Genomic DNA, 23,743 nt, shown 5'->3' with positions numbered 1-23,743 from the left:
AATGAACATTCTACCAAGGCACACAAGTTCACCGGCTCACTCTAATTTTTGTTATTTAGGTGTAATTTGCAACAGCTCAGTCCATTTTCCCTGTCAAACACAACTACCTTGGTCTTTGCTACCTTAATTTTTAGTTCCATATTCCACACTGCATCATATATTCTAACATTTGCTGCAACTCATTCGGATTCAGAGCTAACACATCTCTAAAGTCACCATTAGCATCTCTTATACATTTACCCATAATTATACTAAACAGCCAAGAGGACATCACACTTCTTTGTCATACTCCCTGCTCTGTGTTGAACTGTTCACTAAGCATCCCATTTATTCTTTTTTTTTTGTATAATTATTTTTATTAAAGATTTTTTAAAAAAGAAGATAAAAACTAATACAAAGTAATATAAAGTGAGAAAAAGAAAAAGAAAGAAATCAAAGAGAAAGCTAAAAGTGCAAGAAATGAAAAAAGAAAAATAAAAGAAAAATAGAAAAGAAAGAAAAAGGATACAAAGAAGTAGTTTCTGATCTTTTTTACAGTAGTTATTAGTACAATTATAAATTTACCTCTTAGTTATGGTTACAACATAACTCTTTATAATCTATTCTGTCTAATCATCAAAACCATAAATCATAAATTCATTTTTTTCTGTTTCACACAAAAAGTCTATAAAGGGTTTCCAGTCAGCAATAAACATAGATATTGTCTTTTCTCTGATCAAAGATGTCAATTTAACCATCTCAGCAAGTTCCGTCATCTTCACCAACCATTGTGGGTAGTGCTGAATCTTTCCATCTTTGTGCATACAATAATCTTGCTTTATTTATTCTCACATGCTTTCTATCAGAAACTCAGCTATCACATTCAACAACCAATATTCAATCCCATATTCATATAAAATATTCTATAATTCACTTTCTGATATGCTTTCTTTAAATGAACAAATATACAATAAACAATATTTCTCATTTCATATATTTCTCAATGACTGAAGAAAACTATGGTCTACACACCCCCTGCTTAGCATAAAGCTGCAGGACACTTTGGTGGTTGTTATCTCCTCTTCCCTTTCAATCAGAATTCTGTCAACCCTCTTCTTCCCAGCAAACTCATCTTCCTACAGGGTGGTTTTTTTTTTTTTTTTGTATTCACTTTTGTTGCTTTACTTTTTCTTTAAGAGAACAATAAAAACTTTCTTTCTGTAAGAGGACAATAAAAACTTTCTTTCACTTACCAGGCACATATCTTGTTTTTACATACATGTTTAATAATTTGCACCGTCACTTCATAAGCAACCATATTAATATTACAGTATTTCTCCAGTTAGGCCATCTGTATCCGCAGCTTTACTAGTTGACAACATTTTCCAGATGTCCCCTTGCCCGTTGTCTCCAGACAAAGTTTTTTTTTTTTTTGCCAACAAGAGAAGCACTGAGGAGAATCTATTGGCAAGCCCAGGTAAGTTTCTTCCTCCCTCACCCTTGAGGTTTGGATTTTGTTGTCATTATGAATTCTCTTGTCTGTCTGTTCAAGCAACTGGGATATGTGTATTGGGTGAATGTGGATTTTGCATAATTGCACCACAGGCTTGGATAAATGGTTGAGTGAATGATGGAAGGGTTGAACATGCCCTGCCGGAATGAATGGCGTTTCCTCATTCACTTCCATTTTTTTTTTTTAAGTCAGATAGGGCAAGGACCTTTTCCAGGTCACAAAAATATCCAGGGGCCAAGAGGGACTAATATGCATCATGTTGCTGACATCTGCTGTAGAGGTAAGAGGTTTTTTTTGGTGGAACCTGGAAAGTGCTTCCTATTGCTTCCTTGCAGTATTTTCAATGGTTATTTACACCTCAATTCTCTCTTTTACCAAGAAGTACAAGGATGATGAAAAAGAAAAGTATGGCCATGCCCCAAACACAGTGATACCGATCATGACTAAAATTAATGGAATTTACAGTGGGATTTGTTAATCTACAGTTGAGAGGGAGAGAGAGAGGGAGGAAGGGAGAGAGGGAGAGAAGGAGAGAGGGAGAGAGGACAATCAGTCATGCTCAACATGCTCAATTCAATGACTAATGGGAATAAAAAGCTTCCCAACCAGCCATGCTGAAAACCTGCATACTAAAAATAAGAGTTCAAACTGTAATTATAGATTCCTGGCTCTGCTAATCAGCCATCCCACTCAAAGCTTCGCTGAAGAAGGAAACATCAATAAAGCATTTTAATTACCAAGCTATTTGTTTTTTACTCTCCATCCTCTACAACTTACCAAATATTTTCCAGCTATTTTATATGACTTGGAAAAAAGGATTCCAAGAAAGAAACAACCCACTGCTGTACAGCTGTAACCATAGAAACACCAAATAGAAAAGAGTATTTTGAACATCTGCCTAAATGAAGGTAAGAAGGTTCATGTAGTTTTAAAACAGTTCTGCTTCAGCAAGCCCTTCCTGATGCAAATGTTTTTCCTAAGCTTTGAATGTCAAAAAGAAGAAACTGAAAACTATGTAAAGTATTTTTAGATTAGAATGTTAGTACCCCAAGAATGATGTTACTAAAAGGTCGTAACAGATCTATATTTTCCAGAACTACAGGTTCTTGAAAATTACAGGCTCAGACACCTGTTTATTGGATCCAGGCTCCTCCTGGATTGTAAAAGTGTCTAAGGTGCCCCATGGTTGAGTCCATGCTATGGTGTCAACTTCTCTGAGGGAGTGGGTGGTATTTGCTGGCTTGAAAGAGGCAGTGGTGCACCCCTCCTCAAGAGGTCATCCTTGGACCCATCAGTTTTTGACAACTACCAACCAGTCTCCAACCTTCTCTTTTTGAGGAAGGTTGTTGAGAAGTTGGTCTGTAGCTGATGAGAAACCTGGAGGAAACAGATTATCTAGACCCATTTCAATCAGGTTTCAGACTGGGATTCAGGACTGAGACAGCCTTGGTCACACTTGTCAAAGACTTGTGACAGAGCTGGGATGGCACTGATGCATCCATCCTTTGCTCCTTGATCTCTCAGCAGCTTTTGATACTGTCAACCATGGTATCCTTCTGAGCTAGCTCTGTGTGTTGGTCATTGGGGTACCATTTTATGGTGATTCTCTTCCTTTGTCTGGGACTAGTTGGTATAGGTTGGCAGGGGGGAGATCACTCCCTAGATCCCTCCTGTGTGGATGCTACAGGGTTCTACTCTCTCTCTCCTCTCCTTTTCAACATCCACATGAAACTATGTAGGGAGGGGCCTGTCATGCCCTTTCTATGGCTGCTCGTCCACCTTTGGTCCCCACCTGCCGCTCAACTCTCATCTGTGGCTCTAAGTAGCTGTTAACACGTGCAGCAGCCACACCCCGGTAAATGGTCTTGGCAGGCAGGCCAAACCAGGTGAGGGTAGCTGATGGATCTTCAACTCTTGGTGTGATAGGGTATTTGTCTATCCCTGTGTGTGAAGTCTGGCCCTGGCAGATTGAGCAGAGCAGACTGATCAACAGTCCAACAATTAAGAAGGCAGGCCCAGCAAGTGTTGTGGAGCACTAAGAGCACAACAAGACACTTAGATATCCTGGTCATCTATTGCAGCAGGAGAAGTCTCCAGCTGTAACGGTTCTCTGTGCCACTGGATTAAGGTCTCTTATGCCAAGACAGTGGGACTGCCCCTGTGTAACAGCTGTTCCACTGAAAACTCCGTCACGCACAGGTTTCTGTTGTGCAATTCATCTTCATCTACAACTCATCTGCAAATCATCTTGGTCCAAACCTAATTTATTGAGCCCTGCAGTGATGGAGGAGTGGCAAAGCAACAGGTGGAGATGACTGCTGGCAGTTGTAGTCACAAACATGCACGCGGGCGGCCTTGGACCAGTGGTTGTTCATTTCAATATTCGGGGCAGGAGAGATGTCTGGCAGGATCCAGGGCAGCTGGGCACCCTTTCTAGGATACTACCCACCCTCACATGAGGGAGGGGGTTAGAAAAAGGTACCCTAAACTTTGTCTGCCCCAGAATATTTGGCTAGCTAACTGCGATTGGCAGATCATCTCCTTAGTGGTTGAGCATTAAGAAAAATGAATCAAAGAAATCTCATTTTTGGAGCCTGGAAGTCTGCACCTTGCTGGATAGAGACAAGGTGTCAAGGCCTGAAAGATGAACAACACTCACAATAGCCGATCTTTGCTGTTACAGCACTGACATTGCTGCATTGAGTGAGACCAGGCTGGCAGATGAGGGTTTATTACACAAAGTAGCAAGTGGATATACTGTATGTTCTTTTGGAAAGGGAAACCACAGACTGACAGCAGGACTTACAGAGCAGGTTTTGCAATCAAAACTTCTCTGATGAAGAACATCTCTACCTACTGGAATAAATGAACATATTATGAAATGTTGCTTTCCTCTTAGCAAGTCCTGGTATATCACCATAGTCAGTGCCTATACACCAACTCTCATGAATCCAGGCAAAGACAAGAAAGATTTCTACAAGGACCTACACCAGATAATTCAAACAAGCCCATCCAATGACAAACTCATCATTCTGGGTGACTTCAGCACTAGGTTGGGGACAGACAGCATAACTGGGACACAGTCCTTGGGAGACATGGGGTGGGAAAACTAGATAGCAATGGCCTGCTGCTTTTGAGCAAATGTGCCAAGTACAATCTGTGCCTTACTAACATGATGTTCAGAGTTGCAAACAAGTACAAAACTATCTGGATGCATCCCAGGTCCAAACACTGGCACCTACTTGACTATGTCATAGTACATCAGTGCGATCTTAAAGATGTCACCTTCACCCAAGCCATGTGAGGTACTGAGTGCTGGACAGATCATAGGCTGGTCTGGTTGGTCCTCAGTCTGCACATTACTCCTTTACATAGCAAGCAACCAAGGAATGTCAGAAAGTCATTCAACATTGGCAGACTGCAAGACACAGGCCAAGTCTAATCTTTCCAAGATGTACTTAATGAAAAACTCTCCAGCAATTTACCACTTGTAGGAACCTATTCTGAAAAGTGGATGCAGTTTAAAGATGTCATCATGCTGACTGCAACAACTGTACTCAGACTGAAAACCTGGGTGCATCAAGACTGGTTTAATGAAAACATGAGACCATTTCAGCAGCCCTTCAGGTCAAAAACAAGGCCTATGCGGTCTGGCAGAATGATCCATCATCTGTCTCATAGAAAGAGAAATTTAAGCACCTGCAGTCCAAAATACAGATAAAACTGCAAGAAATGCAGGATGAATGGTGGCAGAGAAAGGCTAAGCAGGTGGAACGCTATGCAGACATGCATGCCATCAGAGAGTTCTTCAGTGCCATAAAGTCAGTTTATGGTCCTTCTAAATCAGGATGCTGCCCCTTGCTGTCATTTGCTGGATCAAAAACCAGGAAGGACTGAAAAACTGCTGGGCTGAACACTTTTCAATAGGCTGTCCACAGGTGATCATGATGTCTTAAAGCAGATTCCACAGTTGCCAGTATTGGATGCCCTAGACCTGCCTCTCTCTACTGATGAGATCAAGAAAGCAGTCTCATAGATGAACTCAAATAAAGCAACAGGACAGGATGGCATTCCTGCTGAGATCTAAAAAGCACTAGACCCAAATGCCTTACAGGCATTCCAAGACATCTTGGAAGACATTTGATCCACAGAGGAGATCTGTCTCAAAGAAAGAACCACAATGCCCTCATTATGGCTCTCTACAAAAATAAGGGAAGCAAATCAGACTGCGGAAACTACAGGGGTATCTCACTGCTGTCCATTGCAGGCAAGATCTTTGTCTCCATTGTCCTGAACAGACTTGTCACTGTCTCAGAAAGGAACATCCCAGAGGCACAGTGTGGCTTTTGGCCAGAATAGAGTATAGCAGACATGATATTTGCCAGCAAGTCTAAGAGAAGTGCATCAAGCAGAACAAGTCTCTTTATTCTGTCTTCACTGACCTGACAAAGGCATTTGACACTGTAAATAGGGAGGCTTTCTGGATCATCCTGAGATGTTATGGATGCCCAAGAAAATTCGTGAAGTTGATTCAGCTACTCCGTGACAGAATGACAGGACAGGTTCTTTACAATGGTGATACATCAGCTGCATTTGCCATTTCCAATCAGGTAAAACAGGGTTGTGTGCTAGCCCCAGTCCTGTTCAAACTGTTCTTCGCTCGCATATTGTCACATGCTGTCCAGGGAATGAAGGAGGAGATGTACATCATGTACTGATTGGATGGCTCTCTCTTTGACCTTCGCTGCTTGAACACATGAAGTGCTTCCATACAGTCATCCAAGAAACCCTCTTTGCTGATGACTGTGTGCTCCTGGCACATAAAGACTGTGATCTACAGTTGATGCTGAACAAATTCTCAGATGCTGCTATGCTCTTTGGCCTGACTATTAGCCTGAACAACTGAAGCAATTTACCAGCCTGTGCCAAATACCAGCCCTGTAGAACCAAAAATCACTGTTGACAACACCCAGCTGACAAATGTAAACAGCTTCAAATACTTGGGAAGCATCATCTTGAATGACTGGTCTCTGGACCAAAAAATTGACTCCAGGATCAGCAGGGCCACCATACTAGAGTGCTCAATCAACACAATATCTGTATCTCCACAAAGCTGAAAGTCTATGGTTATCCCTTCTCTCCTATAGGGATGTGAGTCCTGGACTCTGTAGCAAAGGCACATCAAACAACTGGAGAAATTTCACATGCATGCTTTCTGCTCCATCCTCAGCATTTTTTGGCAAGACCGTGTCTCCAGCCTGAGGTCTTGGAATACTCAAAGTCCACCAGCATTGAGTCCCTGATTATCAGAGCCCAGATTGGTGGCTGGGACACATCATCAAAATGGATGACCACCATATGCCTCACCATTTGCTCCATAGTGTTCTGGAGTCTGGGAAGAGAGCTCAAGGTTGACCATGCAAGCTCTACAAAGACACCGGGAAAGAAAGCCTACACCACTATGACATCCAGCTGAGGGAAACTAGAAGCTGTGGTTGCTGACCGGACCCACTGGTGAGCCCCATGCTACGAAGCCTCCATGGCTTTGAAGACAGGCACTGCCAAAATCTGATAGGAAACTGAGTGGCGTCACAGAATAACACCCACAGTTATTACAACAATGGACTTCCAGTGCCCCCATTAGACTGGGACTGCAGAGGCACCTCCATGTCCACAGATGAACTGCACAACAGTGTGTCTTCTTCAAACCCAAAGGACTACTATATACAAATACATGCCTGAAGGTCTGTACTGGAGTCAATGGCTCTCTCTCACATAGAGCTTTACCTATTTACAAAGGTGTTAGACAAGGATGCATCCTGGTCCCAATGTTCCTTAACCTTTATGTCAATGACATCCCTCTACTCTACAGATGTTCACATGCCAAAGATATTTAACAGACATATCAACATCTTTTTGTATGCCGATGATTTGATTCTGATGGCACACTCCCAAGTAGACCTAAGAAGATTGATGGGGAAATTTGGTGCCTATTCTGCCTCTAATTCTTTGAATATTAGTAACACTAAATCCAAAGTGGTGTTTTTTGGAAAAAGATGAGCCAAATACAACTGGATGGTAAGCCTATAGAACAAATAGATTCTTTCTCATATTTAGGGGTGGTTTTTACAGCTACAGGGCCTTGGGTTAGCCATTTCAAATGAAGTTCAATAAAGGCCACAGCAAGCTCTAAAATGTTAACTAAATTACTCAGTTATAATCACTCAAGCACTCTGCTGTCCATTTTAAAGGTCCACAAGACAAAAATTGCACTAGCACTAACCTATGGTACAGAATTGTGGGGCCTATCAAAGGTCCCCCTACTTGAACAAAATCAAGGATGCTTTTTAAGATCTATTCTAAGGACTGACAGGAATACACCTGCAGCAGCAGTAAGAGCTGAAATGCACCCACTCCATTTATAGTCTAACAGTAATCAAAGTCTTTAACTACTGGTAGAGGGTTCTCCCAAAGGAATCTGACAGACTACCAAAGATGTCCCTTGAAGAACAGATGGGCACACTTCAATCCACCACATGGATCAATAAACTTCTCCAAATCATTTCACAGCTTGGCTTCTGAACACAATTTCTACTCTCAACTGGACATCAGGCAAAGGCAATATTCAAACAAAGAGTTTGGATGTTGGCACTCAAACCGATATTAAACATCAGGTCATTGAAATGGCTGGCCAAGAATAAAATGTCATTTCAAACAAAAAGATACCTGACAATGGGTTTGACTTGATACCATAGGATAGCCCTTATCAGAGCAAAATGTAAGCAGCTAGATTCTATGGTTAAATATGGATGATTCCACCAAGTACCATATTCTGAGAGAACATGTGTTTCTGGAGCACCAGAAATAGAAGACATTGCACATGTCCTATTCAACTGTCAATTATATGCTCCAGTAAGGGCTCAGGATTTATAGACATCAACATGACAGAACCATATATTGGGACTGTAACAAAATATTATCTTATTTCTTTCAGGCATAAACACACGTGTAGTCATTAGAACTGTTAAGTATATAGTTAGGGCTGTCCAACTAAGAACACGTTTTATAGAACACATTGGAGTTGCATGTAAAGGTGATGAATGCAGCTAAACACATACAGTTTTGTATTTAACATTCATTTTATTTTGTGTCTCTGCATTCTATTTTATCTTATACTGTTTTATCTCACTCTTTTATCTTTACTTTATCTTACCTTACTATATTTTGTTTTATTTTATTTTGTCTTAGTCTATTTTATCTTATTTTACTGTATCTTATTGTGGCTGATGCCCATTGCTTTGATATGGTCAACTGACTAATCAATAAAGTTATACTATTACTATTACTACTACTATCATAATGTTTTAAAACGTATTATCTGTTATGATTTTTGGAGCAGGTAGAGGAAGAAAGACAAATGGCATCTATCTACAACTAAGAATCAAAGTCTTCGTATTTAATTATATAGTCCAACCTTTCTAAACTTAAATTTCAACTAGTGTTGTTGAGGATGATGGAAATAGTAAGTTAATAGAGCTAGATACCCTCATATTGAGGGGGGGACTGCTTTAGATTGAGCTGCTGGTTAAACAAAATAAATAAGATACTAATATTCTCAAAAAAGTGTGTTATGCTAGTAGTATAAAAATAAAAAGAATAAAATTTGTTTTTTATTTCAAAAAGTACTGGTTAAAAATCATACATTTAAAGTTATATTTTTCTCCTCATACATGCAGTGAAAAAAGCTGAATATGACATATAGAGAAGACTCTCAATAATATATAATGATAGCAAAAGTATATAGCAAAGTTGCCACAGAAAACAAACTGTATTCTATTCCACTTTTGAATAATTGCACATTAAGAAATTATTGGTACTTTACCAAGGGCATTACATTTAGTTGCATTAAAGCATTTGAGATTGATTCTGTTCCCCAGTAATATGCAGGAAGAGATGAAAATCAACTTATTTTTTTAAAAATAATTGACTGGAACCCTAAAACGTGGATTCAACTTTCTAATTTCTGATTTCTTACAATAACATTCAAGGAGGTACCAATTGAAAAATGGGAACTGAATAACTAAATCCCTGATCAGCTTAGCATATATTTACTTTGGAAAAGTACAAAGAATTGCTAGATAAATATTCTTATTCAATCAAACAGAAGATCATAATGGACCAAAATTCTAATGTGATGTTATATATCATTACCTGGATCTGTAGCTGACATGAAAGAACCGAATAATAAACAGTCAGTGAAATGAAAATCACCGGTCTTCAGCTGATTAATATGGATCAGAGCTTTTACAAAGCCATACATTATCAACCTGCAGGATTGGGGAAGAAGAAGACTATTGAGAACAATTAAGACATGTTTTAATGCTCTTCTTTCCACAGACTTCTGTTTAAAGTCTGAAGTTTTACTGTTCAACTTCTTATCAGTACAGTTGTTGCTGTCACAGAAATTGCAGTTATCATGTCAATCTACTTCTATTTTAGCTCTGAAATACTGTATCAAAAGTTTCTAGACATAGAACCCCAAAACAGATCTCCTTTTTCACTGACGATTATCAATTTCTTCACTTGGTGACAGATGATAATATATTCTCCATTTATTTTTGAGAATATGAAGCAAACAGAAGAAGAGATTACCAGGAACAGTCTGTCCAATCTCATAGACCTTTCACAGAAGTAGCAGAACATCAGGTGCTGTGTTGATTTCTAATGCCTCTAAAGGGTGGTTTTAGCAGCTTTTCATGTTTTATTGATTTATTTATGCTAACAATACAAGTACAGGCTATATTAAACCATTAAAGCTTGGCACTAAAAAAAAAAAAAGTTAGGTATTAATATTTCTGAGAGCAATCAACCAACAAGTCAGTACTGAAAATTGTACATCAATCTTGCCAATTTCAGAAAGGTGGGAAGGAAGGATGGAAGGCAAACGTGCATTTAACACTAATAGAAAATGTCTGCAGTTAGGTCATTTGATTGACATAAGTGTTATTAATGTTATTTTCTCCTGTGTTATCACTTTCTAAGTATATTTAAACCTGACAAAAGTTAGTCTCTTTCTGAAGGCCAGGGAAGTAAGTATAACTGCCTTGCATTTAAATTCTTCCTATTGTATCCTAAACAGTTTTCACAGAACTCAGCCACAGAAAGTATTGCTGCATTGCCAGGGCTCATGCCCCATAAGGCCTATCATGGCAGATGTCAGCATCCTTGATTGCTTGGGATTAGACAGCTAGTGCTGCCACCAGTTTCATTATTTCCATCCGTATTCCATACTTTGTCAGAGTCCTGAGACACCCCCACCCCCAGGGAATGGAGATGCCTTATCCAGTTCTGCTCTTCTCAGTATTAGGCAGAGGGAATAGTGGCTGATGTTACTGCTGTTGGTTCCTACCATCTACCCTCATCTATTCCTTTACCAAGGACCAGTATTTGGTCATCTACCAGCTAGAATGAATTTATTCCAAAATAATTATGTTGAATTAAATGAAAATTATTTTGCTGTTGTATACTTAGAATAAGGGTGCAAAAGTGCAGCCTCCCATGATCCATTCTGTGGTGTTCAAAGCCCTCAGGGTAAGATAGGGCCCAAATTTTGGACTCTGCTTTGCACTGGGGTATCTAAGAGATAATATGGATGCCTTGAGCCTTGCATATGCTTAAGGAACCCATTTTATACCTTGAACTCTTCAAAATTCCTCCCCAAATTGTGCCTCTACCTCTTTGGAATGTGGCCTATAAGTTGATGGAATTTAGAATTTAGATGGATTTTTTAAGAATTGTAGATAATCTGTATTGGGTTGATTCACTGAATTAGTTTCAGTAATTCATAGGGTAAATTAAAATCTCTGTCTCATATTCTATGTAAGCTTTCCATATATTTAATGTATGCTAAATTAATATAAATATTTTCTAAAAATAATAGATTTAATATCATGCTTGTTTATTTAGGTCATAATTGCATATTTCATAGCAGATAGGATATATGCATTGAAACAAGTTTTGGAGGGAAATTAACAAACAAAATTCAGAGGTGGGCTTAAAATATATATATATTTTTTTGTCTGCGCTCAGTCATTGCTGACCCTGCAGTGACTGCTTGGACGAGTCCTTGCAGTTTTCAAGGCAATTGTTTTTCGGAAGTGGTTTGCCAGAGCCTCCTTCCCAGAGCAGAGCCCAGATGGCGAGCGCAGGAGGCGGGGTTTCTGTTGCTTCGCGCCCTTTTCGGGCGCGCGCGATTTTTCGCGCTTACCGGCAACTGCTCCCAACTCCTTTTTGCAAGGCGCCGCCAGCATTTTTTCTCCCACCGGAGTGAGAGTACCCATTTGTCTACTCACGTGAGTTTTCGACCTGTTGGGTTGACAGGAACTGGGGAGGAAACAGGAGCTCACCCTGTTAACGTGAAGGCTGGACTCGAACCGCTGAAGCGTCGACCATTTCTGGCCGGCAACTTTCAGCATCATTAAGCTGCTGCACCACTTTTCCTTTTCCTCTTTTTTTCATAAAAATATTGCCCATCCTCCTTACCTATTCATGGCTGTATGGACCAGGTTGATAATTTCAGGACCTCCAAATCTAACTGATCACAAGTAGCAAATGATTGGAAACTGTACTGATGATGCTGATACATAAATAACTTGCTCACAGGTTTGGCAGGGCAGTGAAGGAAAGGATATCAATAAGACCATTTCTGATGACTCCATACCAATGATAGGCCTGTTGTTTCAACATTTTATGTGAGCTTTGGAAAAATGAACTTTTATGTTCTGCTTTGGTAAGGTTGCTTTTAAAAAATCTGAAACTTTTGTTCTTAAAATATGGTTGATACAACATAATATTTATGTATATTACACATCAGAGTAAATGTTTAGTAAAGACCATTTGCAATCTCGCTGTTAGAGATGCAATTCAGAAGTTGAAGTATTCACTCTTATGGTTTGCGCTTGTTCTACTATTGCCGTATATAGGGTTGAAATTCACAGAATTTGCAGCATGATCTCAGAGCCACCCCTGCTTATCATGGACGCATATAGCCTTCTTGGGTATATCCACCGTAGTTGGAAATTATTAAGATATTAAGTAACGTGGACTCTGTATGTATGGGAAGGGGTAGCCAAAACACAATACCACACTGGAAGGACAAATCTGACCTACAATAGTGGTTTGCTTATACATGTAGCATCTATCTGAGATAGTCTTTTCTCAACTTTTGTACTGGTATGTGGGAATGATTTTGGGAAACAGGGGCAAAAGCTGTAGTCAGGGGAACAGTTGATAAGAGACAGCTTAGCCCGCATCAGGAAGTTGGGCATGACAAATGTCTCAGAAGGGACCCTCCCTAGTTTCTTGGGCTGTAAAGGCGATGGGGAAGAAACGTACTTTCAGACTTGCAAGATTCTGTTAATGTAATCTTGCAAGATTGATGTCAGGCTTGTGAGGTGGTCCAGACAAGAAACACGCCCAGATGAACTAATTTTACTTTACTGTAGAAAGACTTGACCTTTACAACAAACCATAGATACAATATTTATTACTAATGCCATTTTCATATTGCTCTTCCTCCTGATGAAGCCCAGAGAGTGAATGAAAAGAACAAAAAAACAGTCTTCAATAAAAATAATTGCAATAAAAATCATTATGTAATATCAGTCCTAAAAGAAGACAAAACACAAGAATGAAAAAGAAGTGAACTTAAAAAGAAATATGGGACTACCTTCTTCTTTAACCAAACTTTGATTCTTGACAACTTGCTGAGCATGTTCTGCAAACCAGGTCATTATCTTTTTTTCACCAATCAGGGGTGTTAGTGAGATTGAAGCTCTGCTCCTTTTTAATGTGGGTTGTGATACCCATTGAACAGGGAAGGGACTTTGATTGTGTGGTTGTAGACCTTTTTGAATTCTTTGGTGGATGACCCTTTCTCCAACACATAGAATTATTCTTTCTTTCATTAAGGTCACTATAATTAACAGGCATCAGTCATATGTATTCCCCCCTGTTAAATGTACATGGAAACAAATTGCAGCAAAATGACTGATATACTGCACAATATACTTAACAGATTATTTTCTCAGCTATGGTTTATTTAATTAACCCAACTGCCTGAATTCACACAACACACTGAAACATACACTATACTCATCCCTATAAATTTTCAGTATTGGCTAAGAGAATGCTGAGGCATCTTCACTTGCTTCTCTGTGTTTAAAAATAAATGGAGTTTAGTGTGTGAGGGTGCAATACCAAACAAAGCCAGCAGCTGAATTCTTGTAGTTGAAAATAGTAATTGCACAGTATTGAAGTTGGCATTCATTTAAAACCACAAAGAAAAAATTAAAATTAAGTTGACATCTTTGTTTAGATGTCGGTCTATTCTATGGACTGTTGAACCACACTGAATGCTCTTGTCCAGACACCTGAATCTATGTATTGATTGTATGTCAAGGAGAGGCATTAACCATTGCTAAATAGTGTCTTCTTCTTGTAATCTTTCTAAAATATTAATGGATTTAGTTTGTACTAACATTGTATTAAACAGAATTTTGTGCTTCACAATGTCTGATCATTTTAATGTGCATCTCAGTTGCCCAATGTATCTTCTAACCCAATATTGTATTCTGCTCTTATAAGATGCCTTAGGCATTTTTCTCTTCCTAGACATGATTATCTTGTAGCCTAAGGCTTCTTTATAACTGTTACTGTGTGAAAACATATACTCAAATGTAATGAAATATTTGTTTGTTTGTTTGTTATCTCAGTACAGAGCAAATGTAACACAATAAAACGGAGACAATATAGGAACAGGATATTTGTTCATTCTGTACGACAAGGACAAGCAAACTCAGGCCATTAGGCACATTTAGAATTTAAAAAGCATGCCACAAAACGGCTGCCACTGGGTAGGGTGTTTGCGCATGCATAAAATGGATGTTACATTTGGGTGTCTGGTAAAAAGACCTGTTTACCAGAAGGCAGATTGATATCATCACTCCCTATCACCACCATCCCTTCCCCATATACTATCATTGTAGTATAACTTTGTTTTTTTCCTGAGCAAGTAGACAGACTCCCAAACAAACTCTTGGGTTGCAGTCATTTGTCTTCTTAATTTTCTAAGCATATCTCCAAGTCCTTCATGGAGTTCAAATGAACTCCCCATTTAGTCATTTATTTTAAATAAAGGAATATTTCAATATCATAGCAAGTTGGAATGGCTATGAATTGAGATTCAACTATATCTCTGAATGGGATTACACTTCTCTGTATCAGAGCTGATTTGCAATTTGGGGTTTCTCCTGAACTTGTGGCTTCTGCTGGAACATCTGGAGAAAGCCATGATTAGGACAGCTTTTGTGCATCTGATATACCATTCTATCTTTTCTTGGATCAGTGCACAGTCACTCATTCCCTTGTCACCTCATGGTTGGAGTATTGCAATTTGCTCTCCATGAGGCTGCCTTGAAAACTATTTAGAAGCTTAAACGTGTTCAACATGCAGCTCCTGAATAGTTACAGGTAGATCTAAATTTCCCCAAATAACTCCTCTAGTCCAAGAGTTGTATTGGCCCACAATCAGCTTCTGAATGCAATTCAAGGTATTGTTTATCACCTCTATATCCTATATGACTCAGAACCTAGATATCTTTAAGAAACTTGTCAGGAATAAGAGAGGATTTTTTAGCATATTGTGCCTATGAGTAAGTACCCTGTTGCCTATCCTTGCTTTGGAAAGTTACTAGCCTAGACTGGTAGTTTTATTTGGCAAAAGATAACTAAGCTTTTAAAAATTGTATTTGGTAAAAGATAACTCCTATATTCATGTGCAGTTGGGCATGCTCCCCCAAAACCCTTAATTTGTTATGAGTAATTTACCTGTTCAGATATTCTGAATATAGGACATCAGTCCTTTAAATATCCTGTAAGCTGAGCCACTATGCTATATTCTTAATGTGATTGCTTCAAAGAGGGTAGGTTCTTGCTCTCATCAACCTTCTTGCACTGGAGGAAGTGGTCAAAAGTGCAGAACTACCAGATCTGGATTGCAAAAATCTGTATGATCCCTAGATGGCAGGGAATTCTTTGCTGCCTTCAAATGGTCATCTGATAGCTCACTGAAGGGGAAGCATATCACAGCTTTCTAATAAAGAAAGTTCTGGGTTTATACAGAGAACTTTACTGAAAACCAGCAGAATTACATCTCCTCTTCAGACCTCCCATCTGAATGAATGAATGATGGAGAGGATGATATCAGGATACTCTACTCAGTTCTCACACATTTCAGGCAACTTTTCCTAAAAGTTTGGTATGAAATAGCCACATTTTGTACATTAAAAATTATTTGGATTTTTTTTTCACTATTCATTATGATTTTTTGGCAGTATTTTAGATAAGAACATGAAAGTCCATTTATACTAGGTCAAAAGCAGAGTTCTGCTTAATACATTTGAAATTTTTCTGTCAATGAACAAATGCCAAGTTGAAGAACGTGGTGCTTCAGAGCATAATTTACGTTATAGACTTTATTACAGCGTATACATAAAATCTGAAGTACTGCCATGAAGCATATGTACTTGGTCTCTAAATAATGACTGAAATCTCATAATTACCAAGACAAATGAAGCATGAAACAGTATCAACTGTAGACAGTTCAAAACTTGATGCTGCTGAATTTTTCATCTTACTCCAAATCGTTTGAATTTTAAATCAAATTATCGAAGCCTACCTTGGTTACTAATACAGCTTCCCCACATATTTCAAAGAAGCCAATTATAAAAATATTAAGTAAATGAACTTTTAGAAAACTTTCATACAGACCAATGAATAACCTTATGAAATTAGTCAGAGCTAGTGAACCTAATTTGGACTACAACTATGGCTCAAACAATTAATAATGTATTTGGAAAGACTTTCATAGACAAAGAATAAAGAAAAATCAGATGAAGCTGTAAAATAAATTATCTAAAAGCTACTGCCAGTGTAACAATGTGTAACAATGACTGGCGTTCCCAGATGTGCACCAATATGAAAATGCTTCATCAACATAAACTGCTTGATTTAATATCTATAGACTTTCATACAACATAAATTTAAATCTTCATTTGTACTTGTCCATCAAATTATGTTCCTTGGATAAAACATTCTGATACGTAATTAAGACAACTTTGGAATTATGTACAAACTCCTCTGCTCCCCCTGAGATGCCTACCTAGTTTCCTTGTTCTCAGGGTTGGTAACACCTTGCCTACTGGTATTAAGTGACTTCAATTTCCATACCCTGGAATTGGGTCTGGAGCAGCCTAGAGTTTTATGGCAACTGTGGTAGTGCCTGATAAACCACCAGCAACATCTTAACATGATTGTTCCCCAGCAACATCTCATAGCATGCCAAACTTGGTTGGCTTCATGGTTTATTAAAGAGTTAATGATTTATTAAGGAGTTCAAAAAGATGAAGTGGCATCAGTGAAGAAAGGCCAAAAGCAAACTTGACCAAGTCTAGGTATGAGTCCATCTGTGGTGACTTATCAGCCAACAATCTTGTTTAAATATGTGAGTGGCTTTCTTGGGAGAAATAAACAAATAGATCTCCTGCTTGGCCCAGTAGACCTATCTGCGTAGTATTTTGCTGAAAAAGTCACTCAGATTCACTGTACTCTTGATTCTTCTTGGATCTGTTTTAGAGAGTGGAGCAACATCTTATGAAGTTAGCTGTTAGATTCCTTCTGTCTTGTAGATTCTGATGAAGTGGATAACAAATGCAGTGGTCTGATTCCTGGCAGGTTTTACTACTTAAAGCATGTTAAACCTGTAACTAATGCCTTGCAGTGGCTGCCAAGAGGCTTCCAAGTGCAATTAAAAGTGCTGGTTTTGACCTATACTTCCTCATATGGTTTGGTGCCAAGGTGTTTCCAGGACTACTTTCTCTAACCAGAATCAACCCACCTGGTGTGGTCATCATGGCCAAAAGCCTTTAAAGGTCCGATTTTTTTTGTGAAGTAAGGGGAAACGGAAGCCACAGAGTTATGCTTTTCAGTCATGGCTTTCCTAATATGGAATACTGTCCTCTTAGATATTAGGTTAGCCCTGACTATGATGGTCTTTCTGAAAACAGTAAAGACAACTTTTCTGAAGGTCCCTTGAGACTGAAGTCTCCTCTTGAATGTTATTGTGAAATTACTGTTATAAGTTTTATTCAGGGACTGTTTCAGAGTTATTATAGTAATATTATTGGTTGCTAATTCAGAGTGTTTTTGCAGGTTTTTATTGCTGGTTTATTTTAATGTTATGTTACTTAGTGTGGGCATTTTATTATTTTGCTGTAGAAGTTTATGCTGTAAATGTTTTACTATACTGTAAGGCACTATTAGTCTATTTGGATTTGGCAACATACAGAATGAATGCATACATACATACATACCCTCAGGAACTTGGCATGCATTTCCAATGGATGGATGGATGGATGGATGGATGGATGGATGGATGGATGGATGGATGGATAAACAAATACTTGCCCTGAGAAACCATTTTATTAATTTTCTTAATTTAAAGGGCTTTAATGGACAGGTTCTCAAAAGAATAGGTACTGGAAAAGATGCATGCTGTATAACAATGTGTCTATAAAAAAAATGCTGACAGTACTTTGATGCATCTCACTCTGTCATTTACTGTTTGTCCTTGAACCCAGTACTCAGTCCCAATTTCTGTCCAATTTCTTCTATTATAATTGTGCCACCTATGTAACTCAGATAGCTTTCACATATTAAACTTGGCCTGGATACATTTGGTACTGTTTTGCCTGCATGTGTTGTGTTCATTAAACCACCATGAAGCAAAATATAGTTTAGCATGAAGTGTGAATCCAGAATCCAAGAGATTGCTATGCTTTATATAGCAGATAGAAAACTCTTCCTTTATTGCTTACCAAAGTGCCTGTAAAGTCCAAATCCTTCTCCAACATTGGATTTAGCTGCCAATGCTTGTAGAATCCCTTTTAAATTCTTGATGGAAACCTATCAGTGAATTGTCTTTTGTAATGGTCAAGTGTAGAATTTAGAGATCTCAGAAAGCTGTTAAAAGAAGACTTGAATCAAGCACAACTATTTACCATCTTTTAGGTCTATTTTTATACCAAATTATTGTGACTCTGGAATCCATAATAATGTTTAAGGACAATCCCAGATTACCTTTCTTCTTATTTCCAAGGTTTCTGATTGCACTTTAAAGTGCAACAGGAATTGATCTGGACTGTTAGAGTATTGTGAACTTTGGATGCTACAGGCATGGGTATCTTTATATGTTTATGGGTCTGTAGTGCTCACAGAGAACCAACAATCACCACTCAACTTTCTTTACCAATAATTGATCACAGAGAACCATCAGCCAACTAGTGACCACTAGTTCACTGTCTGTGAAATGGTAAGACAAAGAAAAGGCTTTGATCTTGCTATGAAACAAATATTTATTAATTTAAACTTTTATTATATTTATTTATTTATCATATTTATATAGCCACCCATCTCACACAAGGTGACTCATATATCATGAACTTTAAAATGAGTAATTAAAGAAATGGTTCTTTTGACTTTTGAAATATTAAAAAGGAATTTAAAGGGGGACTACCAATGACTCCAAGAGTTAGTCTGTGCAAAAAGCAAATTCTGTGCTAAAATTATACCTGAATTGTATTTCTTCAAATCACAGACTGAGGAAATAACATTTTAAAATAATCTTTCATATTCAAGAGATATAACAGAGAATGTGCCCATAGAAACTCTGTAAAATGTTACAGTGCTGTAGAGTCAACGGAATGTGTTTCCCCTGCCGCACACTGTTCCTTTCCAATATTAAGCATTAGGCTTGTGTGGTGACTTCCAGATGTATTAAAATGATCACTCAGTTCCTGACTAGCTTGACCAAAGGAGATTCTGGGAGTTGTGATCTGACCATATCTGAAGAGTATCAGACTGGAAGAGATTCGTCTGTAGTTTATAATGGTTTTTTTCAATATTGATGGAGGAAATTAGGATGGGGAGTTCAGTGAATATGAATCTTATTTTCCCTTCGATGTCCACTGTACTCAGTGTAAGAAATAGTTTGGCCAAAATGGTCTTATTTAACCTTCTGAAATTTCAGTTTTCTGTGACTTAGGTTCATACAACATACTAAGTTGTAATGAGGCTGGCTAGGTTGTGGCTTAGCATGATTTATTCATGGTTAAGTACGATGTGTGAACCCAGTCAGTGTTATAACTTATTTCCCCTATGGACAAATATTCAGTTTCCTAATTCTGAAGTGATACAGCACTAAAATAGATTTATTACAGAACTACTGATTATGTTAAATACATATATTTTTCCCATTTACAGTTCAGTATTCAGTGGAGCTTACTTTAAAGAATCTGCAACTTTATATATTCTAATATCCTATTATTAAAACCCAATAATTTATTTTTACTCAAAATGCTCTGGAATGGACTTTTTTGCTGTTTTATAACAAGATCTGGCTATCACTGCAACCTCACTATTTCTGGAAAATGCAATTATACTACCATAAAGAGATAATTAAGATCACTTTGTGACTTTTGGAGTAATAGAAATGAGATTAGGGAATAGCTCATTGTAAAATCTGGCATGAATTTAACCATAAAAACATGTTTGACTCTATTTTCATTTTTTATTGGGGTAACTAAACTGCATAGATACATTAATATGAGAAAAAAATGACTAGAAAATGGAATGACCTAAAGAAAATACTTTAAAAAGATGACCTTACAAAGTCATGGTTAGATCATTTATGTTAACAATTATAAGGGATTTTCCAAATGACAGGATTAAAGATAATTTACTAGCAATATAAAAATTATTTTTATAATTAGCGAAAAATATATAATGGATACTTTCTTTTTTGCCTAATGATGGAATTAATTTTATCTTCTAAAAGATAAATTTTATCTTCTCATGTCAATTGGCTCCAAGCTTTTTTGTGCAGTTAAAAAAAAATCCAGGAACAATAATATCTTAGAACCATAAAATAGTCAAATAATATAGGATTCTATGCAGTTGGACTGTCAGACTGACTTCTGTCAGCTCTCATCAACAAAATGTCCTCTGTGGAGTCTTTGATGCTCTCTGAGCTTGGTTGTTTGCTTGCAGACATTTCATTACCCAACTAGGTTACATCATCAAAGCTAGTGAGTATGGGGTTTGGTCCCTGCTTATATACAGTAGCTTGCCCTGCCAGTGTTGGTGGGAGTGTGCTTTTCTCCTTGGTAGTTCCTTGATTAGGTTATTGTTTTCTGCTTGATTGTTTGTCTGGTGTTCACTAAATGGGCAGCATATGGGAAAAAGAAATACAGGTTTTATTTCCATTGGTTGATATTCTTCCGAGGGAGGAGTGGACTGTTATCTGAGTTCATGCCACTTTCAAATGTGCTCATTCATATATCTGGGCCATCGTATTTCTTCCAGAATTTGCAATTTTGTAAAAAGAAAGAAAGAGTTCATATTTAAATATACTTTCATCTCTCATTCTAAAAATGTCTCCCTCCCACAACATATGCATTTTTCAATTCTGAAACATACTGGGACATTTGGGAAATGCCCAAGCTGTTAGATAATTAAGTTTGAAACTGCACATTGGAATATCTCCCAGGCAAAGAGGTACCAGGTAAAAGCTGATGCCTCCCTTGGTGGTTTTCCGCTTACTGAAAAATTGTTGGCTTGTGGCATTTCCCTTTTCCCCTGTTGATGTTTGAAAGCATTCCCCAATGGATGAATTGATTATGTAGTAGACAAATCTATAAACTATGTTATAAAAAGTACAGCACTGAAGTAAATTAAGAATGCTGTAATTACATAATGCTCATTAAATCCTTGATTTATTCCAGCAAAACAGTCGTTTTGAGGTGCTATCACAATAACCAACTAGTCACAGTTTGGCAATCAGAGAACCTTTTAAGCAATGGGGTACCTTTGCCAGGGCCTTTCGTTTTTGTCACAGATGGTTTCTAAATGCCTATTCATTCCGTTTCCTATCCCATCATGGACTAGTTTCTTCCAGCTCTATAATTTGGTACCTCTACTACTATATAGTTTGCTTTTTTCGCTACATAAATTCATTTCTATTATGTCTTATTCCACTTCAATTTTTGTTTCCACTACTGTACAGTACTTCAGATGCAAAGGGGCTACTGATACTGTGAATAAGATAGCAGCTCCCTTCACACATCCCTATCATTGCAGGAACTTCTTCCCTGTGGGTATCATTGTATCATCACACGAAGAAGCAATATGGATATATGTGAATACTGTAACTCAGACTTCCCCTACTGCAAATCCCAGAATTTCCAGCCAGATGGCTTTCAAGATGGCTTGAAACATTGATACCCTTAGGATTATATTATAAGATCACTTGGTGTAAATCCAGAGTAGTCACAGTTGAGAAGCCCCCAGAAAGTGTAATTCAGGTGTTTTTTTTTTCCTTTTTCCCTTTTAAACTGCTGCTGGCTTCTGTCTCTTTCTTCATAGAACACTAGACTCCAAAAATCTGTTCTGTGAGAAATTTTAAAAGAAAGCCAATTGATTCCCTTTTGCAGTGGCACAGAGGAATGAAATGAAAAGGCTCATTTTATTTATGGGAATCAGGAAGGTTTTAAAATTGGAAGAGAGACAATGATATTCAAACCTTCCAGTTCCGACAATATAATTGGCTGGGAAACTGAAACTGCAATCTCAGTAACATATCTGGATTGGAGAAGGGTGTCATAATCGTATTGGAATACCTTCAGGCATGACTAGAGAAGAAACTTCCATGTGACTACCCCATGGTTAAGGTTAAGAGATACTTCATGGTTATGGAATAAACACACACACACGTGCATGCGTACACACACACGCCGTATAGAACTTTCCCAAAGAAGAAGAGCTTTTTATTCTACTCTCCTCTGACATTTGAATTTTATGCTAAAACTGCTGAAGAGACAGATAGCTTTTAGAATGTATGTTTCTGCTAAACTGAGATGCATTTTTACTGACAAGGACTAGTCCAGTGATATGGGAAGAGGCTGGGTATGACACTCAGAAGCCCCCTCCAATTTGAGTCATAATCCCTGATATGTACAAATATTCCCTCAATACTCAGGTTGGAGAAATGCATGGAACAGTTTGGAGACCCTTTCAGAGTATTTTTTTCTTCAAATGTTCTAGAACTGGCACTGAAAATAGCTGTTGAGCTCCAGTTTTCCATGCATGATCCATGGCTTAAAATTAAGTAACAATGGGAAAAAGCACAGTTTGCATCTGACTAAGCCTGTGTGGAGATCTACTGACCTGAATAACTTCCACCCTATTTTTTTTCTGCTGATACTACTAAAACAGAAGAATCTCAGATTGCCCCATTCCATAAGGCAATATTTATTTATTTATTTATTTATTTATTTATTTATTTAATTAATTAATTCATAGGCCACCCATCTCATATACATGCATATAATGCTGATCTCCTTCAACTTATTTTCTTAATTCATTGGACATATGTTGAATTTTGTGATTTCCACAAAATGGCTGCCATTGTGGGCCAAGTCAGTTACAAAACATTTATTAAGAAGATACACTGCTTTCAAGAATATTGAACTCCATTGCCTTAACATTTTCTAAAAAAGTTTCTGGGAAATATGCAGGGCCAGAAGCATTCTGGAAAATAAGGAGTATGTTGGAGGTTGATGAGGGCAAAGGATAAGACTCAAAGACACAATGAAAGTTTGAAAGACAAAATGTTATTAAAAGCATATCAGGCATGGGAATATTAATCAGGACTGAGTTAGCATCCAGCAAGAATTAAATATGCGGTTATTTAACTTGTGGTGGATAGATTATTTCCCTCTTCCATTGACATCTTTAATTGGCCTTCTCTTGATAAGAAAATATGGTTTTCTTTTTAAAAAGACACATTGATAACTAAACTGCCATAATAATATCTTACTAATATTTGATTAATTGTGTCCTATTTAAGAGAACTTTGACTTAATAGAAATAAATCTAGCACCAATGTTATACTAAAGGAGTTGCATTGTACCTTGGTGTTTGTTTAATATTATGTCTAAGAGTGATGGGTTCAGTTTCCCCAACAATAACTGCTGGGTGCTCTTCCATCAAATCTCCAACTTGACTAATTCTACCTTCATGACAGTTCTACCCTCAAGATCCACTGTGCACCACCTCTCATTCCTGACTTTACAGTGC

General features: G+C 37.9%; 1 protein-coding gene across 1 annotated transcript in view; it reads right to left on the bottom strand.

Moving 5' to 3' along the window:
* The window catches only part of SLC9A9 (solute carrier family 9 member A9), a 249,281-nt gene that overhangs the window by 170,899 nt on the left and 54,639 nt on the right, over positions 1-23,743 (bottom strand). Inside the window, exon 5 of the mRNA XM_088131845.1 lies at positions 9,704-9,819. Within this exon, the coding sequence (XP_087987971.1) occupies positions 9,704-9,819 (116 nt within the window). The remainder of the gene's footprint in view (positions 1-9,703; positions 9,820-23,743) is intronic.

This window comes from Python bivittatus, unplaced genomic scaffold, assembly GCF_059951505.1.
Source record: "Python bivittatus isolate LINGU-HERP-01145 unplaced genomic scaffold, Pbiv_v1 ctg000980_np1212, whole genome shotgun sequence".
NCBI classification, from domain to species: Eukaryota; Metazoa; Chordata; class Lepidosauria; order Squamata; family Pythonidae; genus Python; species Python bivittatus.
This window is presented reverse-complemented; position numbering and strand designations above follow the sequence as displayed.